The 18,560-nt window shown below is 41.1% G+C and overlaps 2 protein-coding genes and 1 non-coding gene across 7 annotated transcripts in view; all 3 read left to right on the plus strand.

Annotated features, from left to right (window-relative positions):
* The window catches only part of DENND2B (DENN domain containing 2B), a 157,849-nt gene extending 147,067 nt beyond the window's left edge, over window positions 1-10,782 (plus strand). For all 5 annotated transcript variants that reach the window (XM_033153040.1, XM_033153021.1, XM_033153048.1 and 2 more), the window contains 6 exons: window positions 3,608-3,785; window positions 6,052-6,093; window positions 6,605-6,716; window positions 8,500-8,739; window positions 9,135-9,221; window positions 10,682-10,782. In XM_033153040.1, the coding sequence (XP_033008931.1) occupies window positions 3,608-3,785; window positions 6,052-6,093; window positions 6,605-6,716; window positions 8,500-8,739; window positions 9,135-9,221; window positions 10,682-10,716 (694 nt within the window). In that variant the 3' untranslated portion in view covers window positions 10,717-10,782. The remainder of the gene's footprint in view (window positions 1-3,607; window positions 3,786-6,051; window positions 6,094-6,604; window positions 6,717-8,499; window positions 8,740-9,134; window positions 9,222-10,681) is intronic.
* Window positions 10,783-13,181: 2,399 nt separating this feature from the next.
* On the plus strand, window positions 13,182-18,316 carry RPL27A (ribosomal protein L27a). Its single transcript, XM_033153070.1, has 5 exons — window positions 13,182-13,315; window positions 14,503-14,566; window positions 14,852-14,927; window positions 16,231-16,405; window positions 18,141-18,316. Exons 1-5 carry the CDS (start codon window positions 13,313-13,315, stop codon window positions 18,267-18,269), a joined length of 447 nt encoding a protein of 148 aa, XP_033008961.1. The 5' UTR covers window positions 13,182-13,312; the 3' UTR covers window positions 18,270-18,316.
* Window positions 15,393-15,523, plus strand: LOC117061784. The gene has a single exon (XR_004428148.1). It is a non-coding gene; the product is annotated as a small nucleolar RNA SNORA3/SNORA45 family (small nucleolar RNA).
* Window positions 18,317-18,560: the final 244 nt, after the last annotated feature.

The following is an 18,560-nucleotide window of genomic DNA, read 5'->3' on the forward strand; positions in this document are numbered from 1 at the left end:
GGAGGGCTAAGCTGGCTGGGGGTCCCTGCCAGGGACTGGCTGCTTTTTTGTTTGAGTTTATAACTTTATTCTAACAAGACTCCTACCTCAGCCCTCAGAGCGGGCTTGTGTACAGAGACCAAGTCTGTCTTCTCTCAAAACAAGAGTAGTTGATACACCTGCCAGAGCTGGGCAAAAGCACTCTTGGACAACACCTGAGAATGCAGGAACAGGAGTACCCTCAAACCATGTCCTTGCTCTGCTAAGAGAAGTGCACCCTCATTCCACACAGGCTTAACCTCTACTACCACTGAGCTAATAGTCCTCCCATCCTGACCAAGAGCTGGATCAAATGTCATTTTATCATTGCTAGATAACTAGTTGCTGGGATCTGTGCTGGAAGCTGCACAAGATTCTGACAGGGCATTTCGCATCCCCACTACATTTCTCCACTGATTTCCCTTAAATACATTGGATCAGCACAGTTCTCATCTGGTTCATGAGCGCATGGCATGCCAGCACCTTTGTGGTCTGCAAAAGCACTATGATTGCTGGAGAAATCTGACATATGTGCCCCTAAGAGTTCTACTGTGACATTGCATACTTTACAGCCTAGCACACAGAAGCTTCTCTCCTGTCGGCATGTAGCTCCAGTTGCTACTGCTGAGCAAATGGTCTTGTGTGGTCGCTTTTGCTTAGAGAGTTGGCAAAGGAGTCTTCAAACAGAAGTTTGATGCCATCTAGGGTTTTGAAAAGGCCTTGCATGTCAATAAATAGATGGTTAAATTGACCACACAGCATTTTCATGTTGTAAAAACTCGTTTAGACAATGGGTATTCATAACTCTCTGAAATGAAAAGTATTCTCGTGGAAGAAAGCTTTGTGAGGGACTTTCTTCGCAAACTTAAGGTGACAACACACTTGGAATTCAATCCAGACCATGACATTTGAGCTAACCTTCATCACAGTTAGAACTTGTTCAAGCATATTTGCTTAAACAAGTTTTAACTGTGACTAAAGATTATCTAAATTGCTCAGATCTTGGCATGACTGTTGGCGTCTTAACTTCGGGAACGAAAAAAAAAATCCCCACCCTCACCTCTGCACAAAGCATCACAAGTTAAAGTGGCGGTTCTTGAAATAAAAGCCCTTTCCTTTTTTGTTATCCTAAAGCAGATTGGACAAAAAAAAAAAAAACTGTTTTATTGTAGCCTTCCAGAAGAAGACTGTACTGGGAAGGCACTCTGGGTAAAAGCATGTTGTTAGCAGGGAATTTCCAAAGAATGTGATAGCAAAGCATACAGTGAGGGTGTTTTTTGAGCGCACAGAGGTTTCTGAAGTGCCTTTCATCCTGCAGATGGAAGAACTTGAGAACAAATGAAACTGCCCTCAAAGTCAAGGGCAGCAGGAACTGTGGCTTTCCAGTTCTCAGACTGTGCTGTGCTGGTCAAGGACAAGGTGTTCTTCCATTGCTTACAGATGGTGTGAAAAATGTAAGCAGGGATATACAGTATATGGATTTGTATGTGGAGGAGGCTAGTTGAATGGGAAAATAATGAAAATTGCTGCACAATTTGAAATAGAAAGCATCAGCCATTAAGCTAATAAGAGCCTTGATTACCCACTGTTTATCCTTGGTAGGATTCCTTTGTCATCTGCATGGCTGGCAGAAATTCAACGGGCATAATTTCCACATTTATTGCATCTTCAAACTGGGAAAAGGCTTGTCGGGTTAGCTGTTGAAGGTGGCAGGTGACCCTGCTGGAAGCAGGGCAATAGGAACCCTCCTCTCAATGTTCTTAGTGGCAGTTGTCCTTGACAAACCACTGGCTGAATGAATTGATGTGTTATGTGAGAGCATGTGGGGATAGCAAACACTTTTTTGCACTTTTGGTTTAAGATCGACAGGCAATTCATGTATTAAGATGTATGGGCTGCTCCACTTCTGGAAGCACACATATCTCATTCTGGGGGAGATGAGAAGAAGAAGAAAAGAAGAAGAGAAGGAGGAGGAGTTTGGATTTGATATCCCGCTTTATCATTACCCTAAGGAGTCTCAAAGCGGCTAACAATCTCCTTTTCCCTTCCTTCCCCACAACAAACACTCTGTGAGGTGAGTGGGGCTGAGAGACTTCAGAGAAGTGTGACTAGCCCAAGGTCACCCAGCATGTGGAGGAGCGGGGACGCGAACCCGGTTCACCAGATTAGGAGTCCACCGCTCTTAACCACTTCACCACACAGACGTTTTCTCTGCAATTTCTCTACAACATGTTACACTGGAAGTGAGGTTCATGCTTTCCCCCCCTCATTTATGGGTAACATGTCCCACCAAGCCCAATGCTTTCTTCACTTCCAAACAACAACAAAATCCTATCAAGGCTAGACAAAAAATCCTATCATGGCTATCAGCTTAGTGACAGATTTAACCTAGTCAGGATACTAATCAGTGCTAACTTTGAAAGCTTCTGACTATTTCCGTACGATACCGTAATTTACCAGTAATCCAGTAGGTAAACAATCCTCCTGTCATTTACTAGAGCTGCCAACTTTGGCAGATTAGTTTCAGCTCGTAACAGGGAGGCTGGCGTACCACGTGGTAGCTAGAATCTTGTTCTCAGATACTGATTTTGAATGGGTTCACTCCTTTACAGTGCCATATTAACCCAAAGCTGTGCTCAGTACAGTAATTGTTCCATTGCTTTTGCCTGAAAAATGTAAAGTATATATGTAATTAACTGACTTACTTTTCGAAAACAAAATTTGTCCACTCTCTTATTGTTTGGCCAGCATTTTCTCTAGCTGAATCCGGATACACTATAAAGGATCCTGAACTAGTGAAAGCAATACTTAGAATATAGTATGCTATTAAAGTGTTTCAGTGATATATTGTGAATGGTGCCCCCCCTTTTTTCTTTTACTCTTTTGCTGTATTACTGGTTAGGTTTATTAGATTTATACATTGTTTCCTGGTTTAAAAAGTCCTGAAATAATTTGCAAGAAAAGTTTAAAAATACAATAATAAAATCATTTAAGTGTATTAGAAACAGATTAGCAGGACAATATATCATATCACTGGGGCTGTCCAATTGTCTAGGGAAACAATCTCATTGTTGCCAGGGGTTAAAACTTTGGCAAGGTTTACACCAGGTGGGCTTCCATAAATTGGTGACTGGTGATGACTTTTGACTAAGCAGGAAAGATTGGATTTGGAGAATGTGCAAAGTCATCCTGAAGACCATTTTGTGGCGCATGAATGTAGGGTGTTTTCTTTCCTTGAGTGTGCTTCCAGACAACTGGTTTATTGAACATTCATCCTGACTTGTTTGCAGGGAGATTCAGTGACACCAGCTATTTAATGAGCACTCGTTCTGATTTGTTTGTGGGGAGGTTAGATGACATTGCACAAAAGCAAATGTTATCCCATATTTTCCAGTGCATTTTCTGGTCCCTTAATGTAGAAAGTCCCATATTTTGGGGAAGTGTACAACCTGAATTTGGTGGTATGTGATTTAACACCGCCTGAATATAGTGACAAACTGGAAGTGTCCCGACTTTTATTAAGAAGCAAGCAGAAAGTTTTGTTTGTTTGTTAAAGCACATGCTAATGTCCATTCTGTTTTGTCCCCAGCACCTTGTCCAGCTGCTCTCATGCGGTGGTGGCTTTGCTGTACCCCTTCTCCTGGCAACACACATTCATTCCTGTCCTGCCTTCTTCCATGATTGACATTGTCTGCTGCCCTACTCCGTTTCTGGTTGGATTGCTTTCCAACTCACTGCCTAAACTAAAGGAGCTACCGGTAGAAGAGGTAGGAATGGAGTCTATAGTTCATTGTAGGTGAAATTCCCAGGAAAGAACTCTGCAATAGATTTAACAAACCTTTGTGCTTCAATTCTTACTTGCAACTGATGGGAAACAATGCCACTACCTCTCTGAAAGGTTTCCTACTCATTGATGTGCAAGCTGTACCGCAGGGGCAGGGAACCATTTTCAGCCCAAGGACCATATTTCCTTCTGGACAACCTTCTGAGGGCCACATGCCAGGGGTATGTAGGGCCAGAGGCAAAAGTGTGCCAAGCAGTGCATCTCATTTTTTCTAGTTTCCACATACGCCACTCTATCATCCATCCAGCATAGAAAAAGACAAGATGAGAGTTCAAGGCTACATTCTATGCAGGCAAAAACACTCAGTGGGGTGCAAAGCAGGGCTGGTAGGGGGGATTGGCCTGGGAACAGGGTGGTGTTACAAAGGCCAGATAGAGAGGCATAGAGGACACATTTGGCTACTGAGCTTGAGGTTCCCCAACCCTGCTAGAGTAAGCATAACACTGAAATGCCAATTTTGGGATAGGTGATCTGAATTGCAACTCATTGATTTCGATAAGCTTATATTCTTTCATCCTTATGAGGTGGATGCATTCATTTTTTAATTCTATTTCTGCCTGTAACACCTGCAAAAATGGACTATAGTAGAGAAACAGACCATTTTAAAAGAAGCAAGTTTGTCCAGGACAGAAGTAGAATCTTAGTTCTATTTGGGCATTCTGCTCATATGCAAACCCTACAATGCAAGCAGGTTGAGCATGCTAAGCTGTGCCATTCTGTCACTATTCCCGTCATCTTCCAACTCATGGAGGATGGTCCTGTAGAGCAGGGGACCTCCTCTACTCATGGAAGCTCTTTGCACAATTTAGAATCCTCCACTTTACATAGTTGTACTCACTGAGTTGGAAGGGGATGGGGTGTAGCCCTCATTCCTGCTAACCCTGCTCCCTTGTGAGCTTTACATATGAGGAGCACGCCTGAATCAAACTTTATGACATATCTGGGTATTTTCTACCAAATGCATGGGGGTGGAGAAGTAACTATCAATACATAGGCTCTTACCAATTATCATGAGCATTAAAATTGAGCAGTAAATTTACACAGACCATTCTAGGAAGGTATATTGGCAGCTTGTTGCTTAGGGAACAATGTGGTCGAAGTGCTGTTGCCCACAACTCTTCTGTTCTGAGCTGAATTATGAGTTTATTCATTCCTCCTCTCTACGTACTTTCATCCATCATGAAATTAGCTCAGTGTGAGAACTGATTTCCTGTGGTGTAAACATGGCAAACATGAGAGCAGATGATGAGGAAGATACTACATTGGTAACTGGCATCAGTCCAGAAAATATTAAGGACAACTGCATTCATGACAGTGTCATTGTTCTATTTCAACAGGTCATGAAAGCAGGGGGAGAGGTGTTTTGATAGGGCTGATTCTGAGCCACTATGCGCAAAGCAGGTTTCTTTGTTTCTTCTTCTTCTTCTTCTTCTTCTTCTTCTTCTTCTTCTTCTTCTTCTTCTTCTTCTTCTCTCTCAGTTTTCATATTACCAGTATATTGCTATTTATATATACAAGGGTAGCTTCATTCAGTATCAGAGAGTCATAAGAATTGCTTCTGAGTGTCTGGATCTGTTACTGTTCTGGTAATGTCTGAGTAAACGGAATGACATGGTTTCTTCCCATATCATAGGAACATAGGAAGGCCTATGTCATAGGAACTGAGGAAGCTGCCTTATACTGAGTTAGACCATTGGTCCATATAGCTCAAGAGTTGGCCCATCCACTTGTCAAAGTTGGCTCACAAGGCTGATTGATCATAATAAGGACCTGGCATTGGGAGCAAAAAATGTCCCCCACCCCTGGTTTATATGAATACCTTCTCAGATACTAGTGGCACTAGGTCTTCTTGAATAAAGGATCAAACAATCCCCATCAGCCCCTGCCAGTGTGCCAAATTGTCTGGGATCATGAGAGTTTTAGTTCATAGCATGTGGAGAGCACAATGCTGATGTAAGATGCTCTGCTTAATTTGCATAGAAGTGGATGTTCAGTACACTACACAAACCACAAGATTGGGTTCCTGCTTTATATATTACTGGTGCATACCAAACACTTTGAAGCCACTGGATGGCACTAGAAGTTCAATTTGATGGTCTAAGTTGTATTTAGATCTCCCCTTTCTTGTAAAGACATTAACATGTCTCTAGGCACCACGATAAATTTTTTCTCTGTTGATTTCCTTTTAGGCTTTGATGGTGAACCTTGGATCTGATCGTTTCATCAGACAGGTACTGTGTGTTTTTTGTGTGTGTCTTGAAATATGCAAAAAAAACTTCATAGCCCATTAGAAAAAGATAAATAGAGTTAACAGGCCAAGTTGTGAGGTTGTCCCATCAGTTAAGAATGAGAAAACGTGGTGGGTGTGTCAACCTCACAATAAACAATAAACCTTCACCCAAAGGTCCCAGGGCAGAGATATACATAATCTAAGCCAAAATGAATCAATAACATTCAAACAGCATAAAACAAAATAAAAATTTCAATTACAAATAGAACAACCAACAACAACAACAACAGCATAAATTCAGATGTTCAATACACCTCATCTCTCCTCAAAAACCTGGGCAAGGTGCTGCAACGTCACTGCCAAATCTGGCTTTGTCCTGCTTTCTCTTCTCACAGTGTAAGAGTTTAATACTTTATTTACAACATGGTGTGAAATATCAGATACGTTTCTCAGTTCTAAACCCTGAAGAAGTTTGATTAGAAATAAGCCTGCTCATTGTTTTCCTCCTTCAGATGGATGATGAAGACACACTTTTGCCTAGGAAATTGCAAGCAGCTCTGGAGCAGGCTCTAGAGAGGAAGAGTGATTTAATAAACCAAGATTCAGACAGCGAATCAGATGAGGGTAAGAGACGATGGGAACAAGTCCTGTTTACAGTCGAATCTTTGTGGGATGGGGAATATTATGTTCTTGGAAGCTAAAAAGGGAAACAAGAATGTTGTATGTAAACTGATCAGCGAACTACAAAAAAAATATTTTTCAACATTTAAAGTGTACTTCACAACACACCATTACATTCTCACACTGAATGTAACTGACCTGCAGAATAGACTCTATGAATTGAAAACAGAGACGTTTTATGTACCACTGTTAACTATGAAAATCCTTTAATAAAAACAACTTCAAAAAACGTACTTCACAACAGTAAAGCATTCGGTATTTAACGATGGCACACATTTTTTTCCACAACACTGTTATGCATTGCTAAACATCTGATTGACTATAGCCAGCTATTCTGGAGAGTGACTTCCATGACTGTTTTCTTTCTTTCTTTTTTTTGGTTCACTTATTGTGTTTGTAAGAATTTAATTACAAGCTTGGATGCTGTGCTATTCCCAATGGAAGCGAAACAGGAGCCACAGTTGGTTCAGGGCAGCTTGCTGTGTTGATCTGAGTCATTGTGACTTCCCTCGGAAAACAACTGATGCATCTGTCTGTAGAACTTGAAGTGTTTGATAGCCCTTAAAGAGACTTTAGAACTATTTTAATATCTCTTAACTTCTGAATGGCTGAATTCCACATGCTTGGCTTTGCAGAGCTTGATACTCATTTTGATTTGTTACATGAATGTCCGTGGGATTGTGGTACATGCATCCTTGCAAAAGTGTCTGTCATTTAGCCTTTTTTTAAGGATACAAATGGCTTTTTAATAAATTTAATAATACTGTCTTGAACAAGCTAGTTATCCTTTGACTAGGGAAAGGGAAGAAAAGGTCTCTTACTTGTTTATTTACAAATTAAAGGGAGGAATTTAAGTCAACTGAAAGTGTCCACCTTACAAGACAAGAGACATTCCACAGTCAATTGGCTGACCTAGTCACATGAGATGGGCAGATATTGATCTGAGCCTTGTGGGGGGGAAATCAGTTTAGAGAAACTTGGCAGGAAGTGTGCTTTGTACTTACTGGAGTCTGAGAGTGGCAACAATTCTGCCTTGGCTGCTGGCTGCTCCTTTCATATTAATGTTTGACCATTCCTTCACAGTTTGTTTCTTAGTTAAACAAAATAGTTTCTCCGTGAGATTCAAAGGCATCCTCATTCAAGGGAAATGGATCTTGCAGAGGCCGTTTGGAAACAAACATTTTGCTTGGCTCCTGGTATAATTGTGGTATACACTCTAAACCCACTGGTATTTTGATAAATGAGGAAAATGCCCAGAATATAATGTTTGAAGAGCAAAGTAAAGGTCTTCAAAAAACCTGTTCCAGAAGACCCAACCAAGGATAAGCGAAACCCATTTGTTGGTATTTGTACAGCCCTTTGGTTATGAGAATTGAGGAAACTAGCATGCTGTCTTTACGTCAAATGAATTTTGAATGCATATCATTTTGGGGGAGGGAGTGATGCTTCTAGCTGCTGGACAGTCTCTTGGCGATGTCCTGTTGAATACATTATTTCCCTTGTACCTGTTGGCTAATCTGTTGTACACCACTTAGACATTTTAGACAATAGTCTGATAATGAACATCCTATTCTAATATCCCAATAATGTAGGATGTTTATGTGCATTTACAGTGACAGGGAGCTGTAAGGGACACACACACCAATGGTTTTCAGGAGTTGGGGTGGGGAGACATCCAGTTCATATTGTGTGGGTTCTACTACATACTGTTTCCTCTTTCTTGCAGAGTGTAATACCCTGAATGGATTAGTATCAGAAGTGTTCATCCGTTTCTTTGTGGAGACGATCGGACACTATTCCCTTTTCCTCACTCCAAATGAAAAGGCCGAGCGAGTCTTCCAGAGAGAGGCTTTCCGCAAATCTGTGGCTTCAAAGAGCATCCGCCGTTTCCTAGAGGTCTTTATGGAATCTCAGATGTTTGCTGGTTTTATCCAAGATAGAGAACTCCGAAAATGCAGGGCAAAAGGTAGGGACTGTTCTCTCAACTGTGAGGTGGCCTTTTTATTTATTAATGTATTGTAGTACTCATAACTCGCAACTTACACACATTTAACTTGTGTGCATTCAGCTTACGCATTTGGCATTTATTTTTAAAGGGAGTGGGTGTGTAGGAAAAAGGACTTCGGCAATCCCACCCACCATCTCCTAACAGGAGAAAAGCTGATGAATGCTGGGATGAATGAAGACATGGAACTTTTGAAAATAAGTTTTTTGAAATACCCATCACAAAACAAATGGTGTGTGTGTGTGTGAGAGAGAGAGAGAGGGTTTCTGGCTGCCACAAAAGTAAGAGCACTAGGTCTTGATCCTCCTTTCCTTTTGGAAAAATACCAATATTTCTCTTTCATCTATTTCCCACAGGTCTCTTTGAACAGAGGGTTGAACAGTATTTGGAAGAGCTTCCAGACACTGAACAAAGTGGAGTAAATAAGTTTCTGCGAGGCCTTGGTAAGGAACTTAAAACAGAGGCTTTGAAATAGTGAAACATGTGCATCATGTTGAAAAAATGCTAAGAAAAGGCCATATTATAAAGCACATTTTGTTCCTGGAGGCCAGTGTGGTGTAGTGGTTAAGAGCGGTAGACTTGTAATCTGGGGAACCGGGTTCGCGTCTCCGCTTCTCCACATGCAGCTGCTGGGTGACCTTGGGCTAGTTACACTTCTTTGAAGTCTCTCAGCCCCACTCACCTCACTGAGTGTTTGTTGTGGGGGAGGAAGGGAAAGGAGAATGTTAGCCGCTTTGAGACTCCTTCGGGTAGTGATAAAGCGGTATATCAAATCCAAACTCTTCTTCTTCATTTTCATTGTAGCATCTGGTAGATATGCAAGAGAAGGCAACATTTATTAACAAGTAATGGAAGAGCTTAGCTTCCGCAGAAAGTGCTAACCTATTTAACAGTCCTGGTAACATGCTTTGCTTCATGATCCAATGCATATGACAACTGAAAATTCTTTAGAAGGGCCTCAGTTGATCAAATGAAATTTTAATATATTTTATATGATAAGCAAAACAAAATGCAATTCATAGTACTGTTTTCGTTTTAATATAGGTAAGGAAGGTGTGCTTTTTTTAAAAAAAAAGGAAAAAAAGAATTGATTTAGCTCTTTGGCTTCTAGATTGTTGAAATGTTTGTGTTTGTGGGGATGATGAGAGTGGGAGTCCAATAACATCTGTAGGATTACAGGTGCCCCATCCCTGCTTTAGAGTATATGTGAGACTCTAGACTGAGGGGAAAAACTATACATGTAGATGAAAAGCAGAAAAGAGTCAAGGACTTGCCCCCCCCCCAACACACACTTAAAATTGCAGTCTTCTTTTTATTTTTGGAAAAAAATGGGACTTTGTTTCATTCATTGCATATAATGTAAAGCTCATATAAAGCTCATGCTTTTCATAGGAATCAGGGAAGGGCAAAGATATAACAGTATACTTTAACAATATGTCCTTAAATGGGATGTGGAGAGGAGGCTGTGGTGAGGACTTTAAAAAACAGAGCCAGTAAGCTTGTCAACCCTGTATAATTGTACAGTAGTGATAAGGAAGACATCATTCCTTTGTACACAGAAATTGTTACCTGTGCACACACACTCCATATATGTGTCAGATAGTTTTCCTCTGCTAATTACAGTTCGAAAATAATTTTATTATAATGTTTGAGCATGAAAATAAATTTTAAGACATAAAACGAGTGTTTCTTCATTTTGTTTCATCTCATGTACACAAACAAGGATTGTGGGAGTAGCAAGTTCTGTGCTGCTTTTCAAACTAAATTTCTGAGACACCACCAATGTATAAATTGCATTGTATGCTATGACCTTTTTACCAAAAAGAAGTTGTGCTGTATTGAATTCCTGATGGTTTAAAATATATATTCATAACTCTATGACATCTCATTTTTGTTATTTCAGGAAATAAAATGAGGTTCCTTCACAAGAAGAATTAATTCATTTCTACTGAAATATGGATCCAAAGACTATTTATGATGCCGGCACAGATCACCACCTCCCCCCCCCCCCCCCCCCGATTCTGATGCTGGAGGGGACAAAATAAGCTGGTCACAAGTTTAAGTGACTGCAAATGATGTTTCACTGTGCACCAGCAATAATAATAATAATAATGTATTTGGATAGATATTTGTAAATGATGTGCTGTAAGCGCCCTTAACAAACAAAAATTGTCATGAGCACGGACAACTGTGGTAATATTTGTATATTCCTGAAAATAACAGGTGCTTCTTTCTTTAGTGCAAACTGAGTTATGCTTGGTGCAAACTGAATAGCTAATTATGTGCAGCTGACTGTCTCAGCGGAACCACTGACTTCATCAGATATTTGTGAGAGCTACATGGTGTACTGTGGAAGTGAACGAACTCCAGTGTGGGAATTTGGGGGTGGGGGTATATGAAAGAGGTCTGATTTTTTAATATGACAGAGTTTATATTTTTCTCTAGTTTTTCTTCTAATAATTTTTTCAAGAAAAAGAATAACAAGTTATTCTGTAATAAGGTACTTGATTCACAATCACAGATTATCTGCTTTGTTTTAAATGATGGTCAGTAAATTATAATGCATTCTGCACTATGATTGCTAAACATGAAGAAATCTGTGGCCTTTTGACACACAGGCTGCAAATGGTGAGGAACAGTCCATCTTTTTCTAATGTATGTATGATTTCTAATAAATTGTGTAAATACTTGTGTCAAATGTCATTCATTAGAATTCTTCTGATGTTGGCTGCTGCCTCAATACTAAATGAATAACTAGATTAACTTTGAAGCTGTATAACTCGTGCTGTAAATCCATTAGAACAGAGTGGGATTTTTTTTCCAAGTAGATATTCATAGAATTGGTCTTGACAGCTCAAACAACTAAACCATTGTTTTATATCTTGTTAGAAGCTAACTTCTGCATCTTGGCAAAGTTACAGTCAAACTAATTGAATTTACTAAAAATCCTAGGCATTCCACTTGCAGAGTGGGACTTGTACAACTCCTGAGGGCTTTTAGAAGACATCTGAAGGCAGCCCCGTTTAGGGCTTTAATGTTTAATAGATTATTACATTTTAATGTTCTGTTGGAAGCCGCCCAGAGTGGCTGGGGAAACCTAGCCAGATGGGCGGGGTATAAATAAATTATTATTATTATTATTATTACTGGTTGAGGGAGTGGACACACATCTGACACCAGAAATGGCAATATTAAAAGGATTTTAAAATCTTCTAGGACAGCATGCCTGACCTTAATGCCCTGATAATGGACCAATTGCACTTTAAAGGGAGATTGCAACATGAACTACAATTGATCAAGAGGGTCAATGTTACCAGTGGGATTTTTTAAAAAAATCATACTTGTTGTCCTTCAGTCGTGTCCGACTCTTCATGACCCCATGAACCAGTGCACACCAGGCACGCCTATCTTTCACTGCCTCCCGCAGTTTGGCCAAACTCATGCTAGTCACTTCGAGAACACTGTCCAACCATATACTGATGTCATGATTAACCCAGTTGGATTTGTGTGTGTGAAAATGGCCACTATTAATAATGCAATTATCACACTGTATTTTTCTGCATTTCCTTTCCTTCGAACCTTACTGTTTAAGGTTCCAGACCACCATCAGTACTAGTGAATGCTCTGCACAAAGCCTGTTCCTTTAGTTATGAAATATCAATGTGGTGCAGTGGTTAAACGAAGAATCATCCATGGGGGGGGCGGGCGCTATGGGCACCTCTTAAAGAGACCATACCCTATAACCATGCATGCACCCCCCAAACATCGCCCCAATATGACAGTGTTACATCCTGCTCCACATTAAATCCCACACTTAAACCCTTCTACACGTCCTGCCTCACACAGCTCCCTATCGAACTCTACACCCCACTGATATCCCAGACACACACCAAGCACCATACTGAAATTCTCACTGATAACACTTCCAGTATTTATGTAGGACCCACTGAGGCATGTTTGTGTCTCGGAGTAAATTGTTGTTTTCCATTTTGCCAGTTCAGATAGTAAATTCCTGGATTGTCAAGATTCCGGAACAGCGCAGCGCACCCACATCTCTTGTTCTTATTCATCAAGAAAGCAAACTAAACCCATGCACTGCACACCAGCTTTTAACCTTTCTTTACTCTCTTTTAACAGCCTAAATTGTGTCCCCCGCCCGCGCTTTTAAAACCCTCAAGTGTTCTCTTCCAATTACCAACGTTACTCCTACAACGAGCAACAAGACAAGAGGGCATGATCATTTCAGAACAACTCAACAAAGGAAGCCTCTGGCTGCGCGCACTGGCTAAACTTTTGCACCGGCCAACTCTACTTCCGCCCCTCTTGCCCCGCACATGGAGGCGGCTTATTCAGAACCGGAAGTGAGGCATGAATGCGTGAGCGGCGGAAACTGCGCTTTGAGCTTCGTTTACCCATTCCCCACCCCCGCCGCGCGAGACCTAGACATCGCGAGAAGAGCGCGCTTCCTCGGTTCTTTTGTGAAAGCTCGCGAGAGAGGCCTCTCTCTCTTTCCCTTTGACTCTGGCCCAGCAAGATGGTAGGTAGCGATGCGGCGCGGTCGGGCCCGGCGGTTTTGCGGGGCTTCTTCGGCGCCTTTCTGCGCAGTTTGTAAGGAGGGCGGCCTCTGGCTTGGGGCCGGGGGCCTCCCTCCTCCTGCTTCGTCCTACAATCGAAGGGAGGCGGGAAAGGGGGCCCTTCCTCCTCTGCCCAGAGCCTCGTGGAATTCCCTGGAGCTGGACGTGGCAGCCTTATCCCTAGGACTGCGCCCCGTTTTTGTCCCCCCCCCCCTTTAATTTCTGCAAATAATTCCGAAATGCTCCACACGCATCTTTCCCCCGCGGGGGGGGGGGAGATGTGGAAACCCGGTTTGCAAGGGACGGCTCTCGGACATACCTTTTGCAAGAGGAAGGTTACTCACTGCAGAGCACATGGCCTGTAGAAGCTCTTCTCCAGAGTACATAGTACTTTTTTTGGGGGGGGGAGCAGAGAATAATAATAATACCCCGCCCATATGGCTGGGTTTCCCCAGCCACTCTGGGCGGCTCCCAACAGAATATTAATAGTAATAATAAAAAAGCGATATATGCTAGAAAGACCACACAGCAGAAGCGGTTTCCTCCTATTTTATTTGAAGTATTTATACACTGCCCCTTAATTGAAACACCAGGGCAGTGTACAGTATATAAAATTAAAGTAGCATGGTAATGTATTTGTTTCATTTCATTCAGTCTTGTTGCGCAGGCTCAGGTTGACTAAGAGTATATTAGTGTAGGGGTGGGCTTTTTTTTTTTTTTTTGCTAGATCCAGTTTATATTAAATTTGCAATGCAAGTGTGGCTATTCAGGACATTTTAATTTAAAGCATAACTGGGCAGTGTTAAATCTTAATAGCATAAGAAGTGCCTTGCTGGATCTGATGAGCATCTACCATTCATTGAAAGAATCCCAGCAGCCAAGAGGTACAAAGGGGATGTTAGGAGAGAGGTGGAGGAAAGCAAATGTGTTAGTTCTTAGTTACAGAGTTTTTATAACTAAACAGTTCATGAAAAGGAGCCAAAAAATTGTGTTGAAACAATTAGTGGGGAAAGGGGGTTGTGCTTAAATTGTTTGAACTGAAGTAGTGTGGTCTGCTAGGGGTTGATAGCTCTTTTACGTCAAGCTTTGTTGTGTATGTTTTTCTCATATATACACATATATATATTTTACACAAGTCTAATCTTTTAAGCCTTCCAGACTGAGGAAGACCAGGAAACTGAGGGGTCATGTTAGCCATGGCCACGGCCGTATCGGTAAGTTTAGAGGATTATTTACTTTGTGCTCAGTCATGGTTTCAGGATACCTTCTGCTTTATTACTAGACTAAGTCATGTAGAGGATAACAGTAGTGCTTGTAAGCTTCATTTTTAATACTTAGTTGTTTAAAGGTTTGGCTATTTATTTCACAACCTTCATTGAAATAAAACCAGTTTGCAGGGGGAAATGATGATGGTTACAGTGAGATTGGGAAAGGCATGTAAATACTTGTTAATTGAAGTTGAATTCAAGGTTTTAATCTGTTCTTGATTTCTATTATAGGCAAACACAGGAAGCATCCTGGAGGCCGTGGTAATGCTGGGGGTTTGCACCACCACAGAATTAATTTTGACAAATAGTAAGCAATTGTTTACATTTTTTGTCCCTTGTAAAGCATTGAATTATATAATGCAAAGAGCAAATCCATAATAGGTACCAAAATAACCTTTACCACCCTGTATATGTTAGTTTTGTTAAATATACAGTAGGCTGAAGTGGAATAATAACCTACTCTTGCTTAGGGCCATGATGCAGTCCATTGCACTGTTTCTGGTGGACTTTTGTCCCAGTAAACAAGCGGAGGATTTCAGCTTTAATTTTGAATTAGGTATGCAAAGCTACTTAACTATACCAGTAGTGGCCTGTTTGGTGGGGTGAAACTGCTACACTGCTGCTGTTTACCTGGATAGGGTGACAGTGAGGTTGGGACTGTGTGGGTGTATGACCAGGAGCACCAGAATGTGTCCACAGCCCAGAATGCAACCATGCCAATGTCGGAAGGGCAGCTCAAACCCATCACATGGGATGCTACTGATCTACAGCAATCGAGACTAGAGTCACATCTAGATATTGTCAGTTATCATGGTGTGCTATAGTACTCGAAGAGCAATAACTGACCTTTATTCACTGACTGCCCTATTCATAGTTCAGTCAGCCACCAGGTTAGTAACAGAAAACTCTTATCTCAAACTGGGAGATGTGGGGCCACCAGGATGGTTATCATTCTGCATGTCTTTGTAATGCTAAGTCAATGCTCTGGTTTTCCAAAAGTGTTTGGTGGCCTGCTGGGATTGCTGCAAGGAAACAAATAGAACTGTGTGTCTTTGACTGCTTTCATATAAAAATCAAGAGCTTGGAGGACCTCCCATTGTGGCCACAGTTTAAAAAGTATATTGTTGGATCAACTACAGCTTTCCCTTTCTTTTAGAATAACATATTTTTTTGAAGTTGCTGTAGCCTATCTTCTGTCATAGAATATTTCGGCATAAAAGTTACCTGTAGTGCAGAACTCTCTCCTTGCAAATTATAACCCCCGGGAAAGCCAGGGTCGCCTTGCTGCCAAAGCAACCCTCGACCGCTGGCAATGGTGCGCTCGCCGGAAGTCACATTAACTCAGTTTGAAAGTGGCTAGGGGACAATGTCATTGAGGTGTGTGTGAGGGAAATAAGCTGGGTACTAGTAGACTAGATATACCTTGCAGTGGTTTTAAGCATAAAAAACCTGATGAACCTGGCTAGAGAAATTTAAATGAAGACAATTTCTCATTCAGTAAGCTATTCAATTAATGTCATATACTTTGTATGTCCTCTAGCTAGGTAGTGATGCACATGCATTTCAAAATGAGTTGCACAATGACTATTCTGCCTGTGATTTCTTGCCAGTCATCCTGGTTATTTTGGAAAAGTTGGTATGAGACATTACCACTTGAAGAAAAACCAGCACTTCTGTCCTACAGTGAATCTGGATAAACTCTGGACACTTGTTAGTGAGCAGACAAGACTCAACTATGCCAAAAATCAGGCGGGATTAGCTCCAGTTATTGACGTTGTACGCTCGGTAAGTTTATTTTGATAATATAAAACGTGTGAAGCTAGTTCAGTTGTGTAGTATGGTAAGTCCTAAAATTGTTTCAGATATGAAAGCTGGACTTCTAACACCCCTTATTTGAAAGTAAGCCCCATTGAATTCAGTAGGACTAACATCTACGTGGACACAGGAGTGCAGCCTAATTATTATTTACCGCCATTCAGCCAGGGATCACAGGGTAGTTTACAGTATAAAAGCACAAAATACACAACACAATAAAATACTGCCCCACTAGCTTAAAATGCTATAGTGTTTAATTAGCCAAAGAGGAATGTTTTTGCCTGGCACCTAAAGATATGTAATGAAGGTGCTAGGTGAGCCTCCCTGGATGTCTCTTAGGCCAAGATGAAACTATTCAACAAAAATGTCTCAAAACAATGTACAAGTTTTCAAGTTCTCCAGAACTCTTCTTCAGGATAGATGCTAAATAAAGGTCAGGAGAATTTGACCGGTGGTAAAGCCGACTATGCATCTGGTGAGAGTCTAGAGCAGGGATAGCCAATTTCTAAGAGACTGCGATCTACTCACAGAGTTAAAAACTGGCAGTGATCTACCCCCTTTTGGGGGGTTCAGGTCGAGGTTGTTGAGCTTTTTTATGGAAGGAAAGCCATCCATGTTCTGGTGGGGTTTGGGTCAAAGTTGAGCTTTTTTTTTTTTTTAAGAAAGGAAAGCCCTGTTTTGGGGGCTTCAGGGAAAAGATGTAGAACTTTTTTAGGGGTGCCAAAGATGCTGAATTTCTTGGGGGGAGCCAGTGATCTACCAGAGACGTCCAGTGATCTACCAGTAGATCATGATCTACCTGTTGGACATGCCTGGTCTAGAGTGCAGGTGTTCAAATGAGGCTTTGTTAGGTGCTATGCGGGTTTTAGGGTGCAGGAAACACTGTTGCCGATTGCCTATCTGAAAATACAAAACCAACTGTTCCCTAGATCTGTCTCCCAGATGTACCGGTAGTCATAGATGGCTTTTGCCAGTATTCCATCCTTTTGCTCCCCTTCTTTCTCTCCCTTCACACTTTGGCAGCTTCTTTACCATCAAGCCTGAAGAGCTGCGGAGAACTGAAAACTTATGTACTATTTTGTAACATTTTCATTGGCCTAATAAAGCTATTCTCATAATTTGGATTTCAGTATAGTTATACTGTATATTAAACACTTGATTTTGCTCTTAATATGTATGGCTACCCAGTGTTTGTATTGAGACTGCATTCCTGACATTGGCTTTGTTCCTAAGGGTGCTTTGATCCAGTGTAGAATTCTGGTGACAGGGGGAAGGAAAATGTACTAAAGGGTTCCTTAATGCTCTTAACAGAATTTTGGGGATTCACAGGGAGAACTGGTGGGAACAAACGTAGGATCCAAGTACGTATACAAACCATTCATGGTATGTGCTCAGGCTGAGGACAAAATGTGACATTTCAACATAGCATATTAGTTTTCTGACAACCCTTCCTAGAATATCAATTGTTCTGTCTGAAACAATTGTTCTGTCTGTAAATACTGAATATACATGGTGATTTATATTTTGTAATTTGTAAATGTTTGGCAAAACTTTTTCTAAATGTCATCTGTTACAATGTCATTGTTACATACAGTACTTTGAAATATTTTGCTTTTGATTGTACAGAAATTGGTTCAGCTGGTAGTGACAAGAGGCTTTGTGTACCTTATATTTGGACTTAAAGAGTTTCTCATTATCTTTCCAGGGTTACTACAAAGTCCTGGGCAAGGGGAAACTTCCCAAACAGCCTGTAATCGTGAAAGCAAAATTCTTCAGCAGAAAGGCAGAAGAGAAAATCAAAGAAGTTGGTGGTGCCTGTGTGTTAGTGGCATAAAGGATTTTTCTATGTATCCAGGCTCCAATAAACACAATTTCAGCTGTTTTCTTGCTTTCAATGTACGAGCACAGAAGTGACACAGGAGTCAGAATTCCCGTTTCAGCCCTTCTCATTGTAAAGCTAGGCTTAAGCACGTGAATATTGTTTTGTGAAATTGTGTTTGGAGTGTTCTGCATGTGAGAGCACCTGCACATGAGCAATTCAGAGACATGATACCAGTGGCTTTTGTCCCTACTGGAAATGTATCTTTCTGTGCCAAGTGGTTGCCCAGAATTTTGATTGTATACC

Source organism: Lacerta agilis, chromosome 1 (genome assembly GCF_009819535.1).
Source record: "Lacerta agilis isolate rLacAgi1 chromosome 1, rLacAgi1.pri, whole genome shotgun sequence".
NCBI lineage: Eukaryota > Metazoa > Chordata > Lepidosauria > Squamata > Lacertidae > Lacerta > Lacerta agilis.

Bases quoted from the DNA above. Each gene is read 5' to 3' on its own strand.
- RPL27A (XM_033153070.1), top strand. The intron at 14,928-16,230 runs GTAAGCAATTGT...ATTTCTTGCCAG, and splicing joins AGAATTAATTTTGACAAATA to TCATCCTGGTTATTTTGGAA. The intron at 16,406-18,140 runs GTAAGTTTATTT...TTATCTTTCCAG, and splicing joins TTATTGACGTTGTACGCTCG to GGTTACTACAAAGTCCTGGG.